The sequence below is a fragment of the Aulonocara sp. 'chitande type north' Nkhata Bay genome, linkage group LG5, assembly GCF_057382095.1.
Source record: "Aulonocara sp. 'chitande type north' Nkhata Bay isolate Kocher_YH1m ecotype deep benthic linkage group LG5, A_spYH_male_GT1.1, whole genome shotgun sequence".
Classification (NCBI taxonomy): domain Eukaryota; kingdom Metazoa; phylum Chordata; class Actinopteri; order Cichliformes; family Cichlidae; genus Aulonocara; species Aulonocara sp. 'chitande type north' Nkhata Bay.
The window spans coordinates 31,092,693-31,101,564 of NC_141348.1; the positions used below are offsets into that span (position 1 = coordinate 31,092,693).

Sequence of the window (8,872 nt, forward strand, 5' to 3'; positions counted from 1 at the left end):
ATGTCTTTCAGATCAAATGATGATCTGTCCTGTCCTGTCTGCCGTGATATATTTAGAGATCCTGTTGTCCTCTCATGCAGCCACAGCTTCTGCAAAGCTTGCCTGAGGAACTGGTGGACAGAGAAACGAATACAGGAGTGTCCAGTTTGTAAAAGAACATCATCGAGGAGTGACCCAACTTGCAACTTAGTATTGAAAAAACTGTGTGATTCAGTGTTACAGAGGAGACAGAGGAGAACTTCTGCAGTGTCTGAGACCCTCTGCAGTCTCCACGGTGAGAATCTCAAACTCTTCTGTGTGGACCATCAGCGGCCAGTATGTGTCGTCTGTCTGCATTCAGATGAGCACACCAGACACAAATTCAAACCAATTAATGAAGTTGCATCAGTTAACAGAGCTCACCTCCAGAAATCCCTGAAACCCTTAAAAGAGAAACTGAAGCTTTTTTAACAAGTTAAAGAAAACTATGAGAAAACGGCAGAGCATATCAAGGTCCAGGCCCAAACCACAGGGAGGCAGATCAAGGAGCAGTTTCAGAGGCTGTGCCAGTTTCTACAAAAAGAAGATGAAAACAGAACAGAAGAGTCAGGAGATTACAGATAAGATTAAGGCTCTGAGCAGAGAGATAGACAGTCTTTCAGACGCAATCAGTGAAGAGAAGGAGCTGAGAGCTGGAGACGTCTCATTCCTGCAGAACTACAAGATCGCAACAATAAGAGCTCAACGGCGCCCCCTGCTGGATGACCCACAGCTGGTTCCAGGAGCTCTGATAGATGTGGCCAAACACCTGGGCAACCTGGCCTTCAACATCTGTAACATGAAGAAACTGTTTTCCTACTCACCTGGGATTCTGGATCCCAACACAACAAATCCAGAACTCGTTCTGTCAGAACATCTGACCAGTGTGAGACGTGAAAGTGAACAGAAGCTCCCTGACAACCCCGAGAGGTTTGATTACTGTCGCATTGTTCTGGCCTCTGAGGGCTTTAACTCAGGGACTCACAGCTGGGACGTTGAGGTTGGAGAAAGCGAGGACTGGTTTGTGGGTGTTGCTGCAGAGTCCATTCAGAGAAGGGAAAGCGCCCGTCCTGTTTATGGAGAATAGGATGCTTTAATGGTAATTACATAGCACGGTGCTTATCGGATCCCTCGTTGGCTCTTACACTGAAAACAAAGCCCAGAAAGGTCAGAGTTCACCTGGACTGGTACAGGGGAATACTGTCGTTCTTTGACCTAGATACGAACACACACACTTTCACAGAGAAGCTGTTTCCATATTTTTACACTGTAAATGTGTATCCACTGAAGATAATACCCAGGAAAATAGCGCTAAAGCCCTGGTCAGACAGTATTAGTGTAGGAGTCTAAATCCATTTTTTAAAAAGTAATTAAAGGATTTCTGTTAGTGTCATATTCAATGTTGTTACGTTTGATGTGATCAATATAAAGGGTTAGCATTTTTAAATTGGTCAGATTTCATAACTCATTAGTTTAAGAAATATTTAAGATTCATATGCAAATTATATATTTTTTGGCACTTAAAGGTGGGATAATTATTTAGTATAATTAATTTATGCATTCTATGTGTGCTTATTATTGGATGCTATTTCTATATAAGGTTTAATTTGGACATGCACTGAGAAAGGGGAAAAAAGGCACTTATTGCATTTTTAAGAATTTTGTAAGGGTTTAATATGAAACGTATCACCGCCATGACGTTTGGAAATATCTTGGTATGAAGTAAAGGGCCTCAGTGAAGTTTATCAGAGTCTCCTGGATCTGTTTGTCTGGAAGTGTGGATTCCATTGAGGGAGGAACTTGGGAGTATCGCGCTAAGGATTCATTCATTAGGATTTACAATTAGTGTTGACTGAAAACCTTTTGTAGCCATTCCAGCTGTCATTCAAATACATTAAATTACAGGTTCTACACCAGCATCACCACGTAGCTGTGGGAAACATGTACCTGAATGTATGGATTTAATCATAGTATAATGTGCCAAATTGAATGCAAGTGCAAATGATGCCATTCAAAGTATTGGAAGACTTATTTAAATATCTGAAAATTTCACTTAAAAATAAATTAATCAAGTGCAATAGAATATATTTATTTAAAAAATATATTGTAATTTTTCCTTTTAAGTTCCTTTCTAATCATGTCTTATTTCTACATACTTTGCACATTATTTGAAAAATCTATTTTCCTTTAACATGGCTAATGTGTCTGAAAACAAAACTTCAGGAGATGTGTTGAAGTGCTTGGAAAAAAAAGTCTTAAATGTTACTTGACATCAATACAATATTGTTTGTTTCAAAATTTATTTCAAACAAAGAAATCTGAAGATTTGCGGCAGTGTCATCTATATAGAAAGAAAATGTAAACGGTTTATGTGACTGATTTTATTTTTCTGTAGTTTAATGAAATACAGAGTTGAATCAGACCAAAGAAGCCATGACGTTTCTCTCTGGAGGTCAGAAGTCGGGAGATTGTTTAATGAATATGTGACAAAGTTTAGAAGCAGAACGTCACAGGCAGCATCTAAATGTGTGAATTTCGCTGCTGTCTGAAATAAAACACATGCCCACAGAAAGGTTCCTTTAAGATAATTTATTTTGTACAATAAAACTGAAGTCTAGAGCATGCTTTGTGGAGAAGACTGTGGAAGAATGACTTCTCACACACCCTGGATGTTTCACTTCTCACCACTTGCATTGCTATTGAGTATCTTACAAAGATGGACAGTCAATCAACTTAGCAGTCAATTGTGACAAAGAGACTGATACGAGATGTCAAAACAGGAACTGCTACCAGTAGTTAACTCGTTGCCGATCAAACAAACTTTGCAGCAGGTGCGTTCAAGAACACCACAAATCTGAAACAAACATGAACCACAATATGCAGGATACTTAACAAAAAACAAAAAATTTCATAATATTTGTTCTACCATGCCACCAGCTTAGTAAAAAAAAAAAAAAAAAAAAAAATCTGTAAGAATAAACATAGTACATCCACTCCAAGTTCTGTTCCACCTCTCAGAAAGGCATGTTTGTGTTTGTCAGTAATTATGTGGCTAAGATCATCACACGGTGAGCATTGTGGGGTCATTGAACGCAGCCCTCTCCGTTTTCGGCCCAGGTTGGGGTGTGTGGGAGGCGTTTTGTTCCATTTACTTAGGAGGCCTGTAGGCGATTTTCCTGCTCTTCAGCACAGACCACCTGTGTCTCTTCATGTAGTAGAGCAGAGGCACAATGATAGCTGAGCCCATCAGCAGCTGATAGGAGAAAGAGAACACAAACATTAACCAATGCCAAGATCCATGCTTAGACATGTTTTCTATGTTTTAAATATTCTTGAGACGACAGGAAGGTCACATAAGAAGTTGTACAGTTTAGTGCATGACATAAAAACTTATTTTATACCCACAACATGTGTCCTGTAAAATATCTTACAGAGTTGCATGTGTTGATTTAATTAAACATATCTAAATTTGGAGTATCACTCAATTAAGAATGGGTGTCATTTTAAGTGCTGGCAAAGACAAAAAATAGGCACTCCAGTTGGTGAGAGGTGTACCTTCAGTCCCATGCGTTTGCGTTGGTCATGCTCGGGCTCAGCAGCCCACCTTAAGAAAGTACACACATCCTTAGCAACCTGACTCATGGTGGCAGGGGTTCCTATAAGAAACCAAGAGAACAGAAACCATCAGCAACACTTTTTTCATTTGTTCCTTCCAACCCCCCCTCCAAACTGTCATGCTTCATTTATCAATGTAATAACAAATTACTTTGCAATAAAGTTATTGAAGTCATTTATGTGCAGCAAACGAGTTAATTTAACCAATTTAGCGCACTGGAAACACTTAAAATATGCTACTCAACACAGCAAATGGATTCACTCAGGCCTCACTCTGAGTGCCACAAGTCACAAAGAGGCGTCTTTCTGTCACAGCCTCTCAGAATGGTGAACAGATTTTGATCTATAAACGCCAGTGTTTAAAAAAGTAAACCTGCGGAACGACTGGGCAATATTTTCTGCCAGAAAAGGATACATTGAGCAAAGAGCTGCAAGTGTTTTTGAAATCCATGAATTTCAGAAGACTTCAGACAAAAAAAAAGCCAATTAAATGCTTGTTACTGTCTATTTGGTGAATTCCCACATTCATTTCCATCCACCATTATATTTTATGACGATTTTATTTTTTAAATTCGCCTTAGACAATATGATCACTACTGAGCAATCCACCCTGCACTCTTAGTTTCAAACTTGAGTCACAGCTAACCAGACAGCATGGCCCTTGCAGTCTCCTATGCCCCTACCTGGAAGCTCATTAGGTGCCTGCAGTGAAACCCAAAAACACAAGTGTATGTATATTAAAAGGTAACAGGAAAGGCATGTTTTGCATGTCTTCGTTTTTTGGTTCACTCCAACAAACTGAAACTCTTTCTAAAGAGGGGGAAAAAAACAAAACAGAAAATAGTGCTCCCATTTCTGTAGCTGGAGAGAAGATTATCCAAACATGCACCTGCACTTCTTACCATCATCATACTCCAGAATTTCATTGTAGATCGGTGGGGCCATGCCAATAGCCTGCCCAGGGAAGTAGGGGTTGTAGTAAAGTCCCTCTCTCACTATCACTCCTGCAGGAGGGTCGCAGTAACCCGTCAGCAGGCTGAACACGTAGTCTTCTCCTCCGTGTCTGCAGGGAGCAGAAGGGTGAAATGAGTTAATGCTAAGGATACTGCAGATTTTGCACCTTTCAGAGTAAACACAGGTTTTCAGGACTTACCTGGCGTTCACAATGTAGCTAAGGTCTGGAGGCAGGGCGCCATTGTTGGCGGCCCTGGCTGCCTCGGGGTTGGGGTAGGGCTTTGGGAAATAGTCTGACAGCTTTCCTGGCCGGGTGAACATCTCGCCACTCTCATCAGGACCATCAACTACCTCTACCTAAACACAAATCATGAGAAGAGATGGGTCACCACCTACGGGCAGAACTTACTTCTACAGATAAAAACAATGAGACAATTTATAAAAAAAAAAAGATTCGGTCTGACTAAAATACCATTATGTGATTAAATTAGAATATTGGCAGAATCAAGACTATTCACAGGATCACATCTCCCCACATATAGACTCACCTCTTCAGCGATGGTCTTCACCTCGTCCTCTGTGTGCGACACTCCCACGAGGTTTCTGAAAGCCAGGTATTCCATACTGTGGCAAGCTGAGCACACCTGCTTATACACCTGGTAACCACGGCGAATACTGTGGGAGGCAGAGACAAAGATATGAAACATAACGAGTTATTTTAAAAGAGCTGTCTGAAACTGCCAAAACAGACTTTCAATGAAAAATTCAGTCTGTATAAAGAAAACAAACGTGAATAAAGTGAAATTCTCTGCAAACTCAAGTCTTCAAAGCCAGCTAATTTTTAGTGGCAGTTTTACATTCAGTGCCTTTCATCACTCAAAGGATGTTTACAAGCACTTGAACAGTCTGTATACATTCAACTCACCTAGCATGGTCCAAAGAGGACAGAGGTCCAGCGTGACTCCAGGGGTACTGAGGGGGATGAAGCTCCAACTCGGATGCTTTAACCGACTGGTGCAATATCAGTGCAAGCCCGGCTCCACCGGCTGTGACCACACCCAGCGTTGTCAGGGCAACCTTCTTCCCCCTTGGCAGGCTGGCGAAGGACATGCTGGCCTGTGAATGGAAATAAGCACAAAAAGTTACTTTAACAAACTCATCCAATAAGGGTAATCTACAGCCGACTATCCATTAGATTAAGTTACTTTAAATTATATTAGAGCTGAAATGTACTTTGCTTGGGCATGGCGCCCAAGTCTACGGGGCTACTGGATATCCAAGCACATTTGACAATTTATTTTTTGGTCTGAGTACATAATTATTTTTCAAGTTTACAGTTTCCCAGTGAGGCTAAGGTCTTCCTGCTTTGTGTTGACCTTTTGGCTGGTATCCTTCAACATCACACAGCTCTCTCTGTGGACTACAAGAATAATTCTTGTTCTACTCTGAAGAATTGCTATGAGCTGAAGGCCAAGGCTGAGTAAAACCTGCTGCAGGTAAAGAAGTTTGTGTGCAAGGTTTAGTTAATTGAGTGGCCCTTTTTTTATAATCCAGTCTGGTTGTCCTTATGAAACTGCCCTTCACAGCTGATTTTGTAACCAGGTGTTAATGGCAGCATGCGATAACAGCATCCTCACATCAGCAAAACAAACATAACACACCAACCTCCACCTCTGACATAAAATAATGCATGGCAACATTAATTTAGGGTACTTTATTTTAGTTAAGGAAGAAAATCAATATAGTAGTTAATAGCCTAATGATTGGCATGCATGTCATTTACTAACAGTAATGCTCCAATTTAGCCATTTCTCGCTATGCCCTTCTCCATCTCTACTGGGATACTCCCTCTGATTAAGCATTAGTAAATAAGCAAATAGAGTTTGGGAATCATATCTTCGCAGTCTGAAGATTATATCCCCAATAATCAAAACAAAATGATCTCAAAGAAACTAAAGCTGAAAAACGTCTCCTTGTCCCTGAACTAGGTCACAAGCTCAGTTGGGGCCAAATGACAATTATGTTCAGCTTCTTAGGTATTTTCGGTTATATCCATCGTCTGAAACGCGCATCAGTGAATTGTAGACAGGGCACAGATATTTAGTTTGGCGATTGAAATTGAGGACGGTTTTTATTCACCGGAAGTCCTTTCAGTCCTTGAGATGCTAACTCTTTAGCAAGCTGTTTAGCTCAGCGACTTCAGCGGGTGTCGTTACTGACAGAAGTCAACAATCGCGACCCACGCCAGCTGAGTTTAAATATGCACAAATACAGTGGCCAAACAATTCACATTAATCTTCATGCATCGCTGGCCAACGTATATTTTAACCACGTTGCACGTTTGCCGGGTGCTGGACACGACATCATGGTTTAGCTCACCGGCTAGCTTCCTAAACACATTGAGGAGAACCTGCTTTAAACTGTCTTTGGCATTTCATTTTGGAGATACTGATGCCGTATCACTATCAAGAGGTTATGAGTGATAAAACGTTTAAGAAATTAAAGCTACAGTTGTTGGTCAAATCCTAAAAAGTGTGGGAACACGAGTGACCTTGTCTCACCCCGCTGTCCGCACCAAGCTAACCTTAGCCAAGACACCTCACAGCACCGGTTTTCTATTAAATCGTGTCCTAAACACGTTGATGTGTGATAAATACTACTACACTACCTTGGAGGTCCTGAGAGTTTTCGGGGTGCTGAGGAGAGCCCCCCCCTTCCCCGATAGCACCACCGCTCGTAGCGCCGCCATCTTCTTTGCGGTTCTCGCTCTGCTCTGGAAGGAGTTGAGGCAGATAAACAGCTTGTTCCGGTCTGAAACTTCAAAATAAAGACGGCCAGTGTGAAGCGTTTTGGCCTCAGTTGTCAAAATAAAATCGCTGAGACCATGCCCTCCATATCTACAATGTATGAAAAAACAAGGGAATTACTGAATACTGAGTACGTTCAAATTACTCTAGATTTATTTTGAGTTTTGCATAATTTGTATGCAGTTGGTTTATTTAAGTAACAAATTTCTGACATTTTCAACAGCTAGTTTGCCATAAACTGTGGCATACAATATTTCAGAAGTCAGTAAACGCAAGACAGAATACATGTGTGTAAATAAGCGAGAGAGAGATGTAATAATGAAGCTGCAAGGAACAGAGGTAGAAGATTTTAAATACCCAGACAACCACTCATACCTACAGACAGTTTAGAATCAGCAGTTAAACTAATATGCATGTCACTGCACTGTGGGATGAAGCCAGACTGCCTGAAGAGAAAACCCACCCAGACACATAGAACATCCCATCTGGACAGCAAATTCAAACCTAGGACCTTTTTCCAGTGAAGTAATGGTGCTAACCACTACACCATCCTAGTACTATATAATACATTATATAATATAAATGTACATATTTTCACAAATTAAGATATAAGAAAGAAGTAATACAACTTTATGCTTATTTATTTATTTTAAAATAAATACCTCTGCAAGTGGAGAATATGGGCCTATTGCGTATTTATTTTCTTCATACTGTCTCTTATTATGAAGGTAGATACAAAAGTACACCGGATCTATAAGATGCTAGCTAACTTGACATAAATCTTACACAACTAATTTACACAACATTTTTTTTTGGGAGGGGGGGGGGGTGTTAAGTAACGTTTATTTGTAACATTCTGTCATTAATAACATAAAACTAGTATTTACAGATTTTACCCTTACAGCTTCTTTCTGACCAGATTTCTAGCAATGAATGAAATGTAAAGTTGTTGTTTTTTGAAGAAAATGTGAAAATAGCCCCACCTAGTGGCCGCTCCAGGACTTTTCAGACATCCATCCATCCATCCGCTTCCGCTTATCCTTTTCAGGGTCGCGGGGGGCGCTGGAGCCTATCCCAGCTGTCATAGGGCGAAAGGCGGGGTACAACCTGGACAGGTCGCCAGTCTGTCGCAGGGCGACTTTTCAGACATTTTTACCTAAATTGCAAAGGCTGATGTCACACTTCTATCTGCTGCTATTTTAAACTTTTTTTCCCCTGTAGGCTGACCTATGGCACTGTGAACGACTGAAAGCATGGTGAAATTTAAGGCTTTTACTTTTTAAATCAAATAAATCAATAAATCAATAAAGTAATAAGTTATTAATTAAACTAAGATCTTTCAAAGCTACAGTCCTTTTATAACAAGAGCTTTCTTTGTACCCCCTAAACTGTTCCTACATGAAGTCATATTCATGATGAAAAGATTTGTTTTCTTTCTTTCTTTCTTTCTTTCTTTCTTTCTTTCTTTCTTTCTTTCT

General features: G+C 40.4%; 1 protein-coding gene and 1 pseudogene across 1 annotated transcript; one reads left to right on the forward strand and one right to left on the reverse strand.

Moving 5' to 3' along the window:
* Positions 1 to 1,884, forward strand: LOC147330996 (zinc-binding protein A33-like; annotated as a pseudogene).
* A 708-nt stretch (positions 1,885 to 2,592) lies between these two features.
* Positions 2,593 to 7,404, reverse strand: cyc1 (cytochrome c-1). The gene is made up of 7 exons (XM_086293016.1): positions 7,256 to 7,404; positions 5,513 to 5,703; positions 5,136 to 5,262; positions 4,787 to 4,944; positions 4,536 to 4,696; positions 3,574 to 3,674; positions 2,593 to 3,271 (listed from the first exon to the last, which is right to left on the reverse strand). The coding sequence occupies exons 1-7, from the start codon at positions 7,334 to 7,336 to the stop codon at positions 3,167 to 3,169; spliced, it is 924 nt and encodes a 307-aa protein (XP_086149142.1). The 5' UTR covers positions 7,337 to 7,404; the 3' UTR covers positions 2,593 to 3,166.
* Positions 7,405 to 8,872: the final 1,468 nt, after the last annotated feature.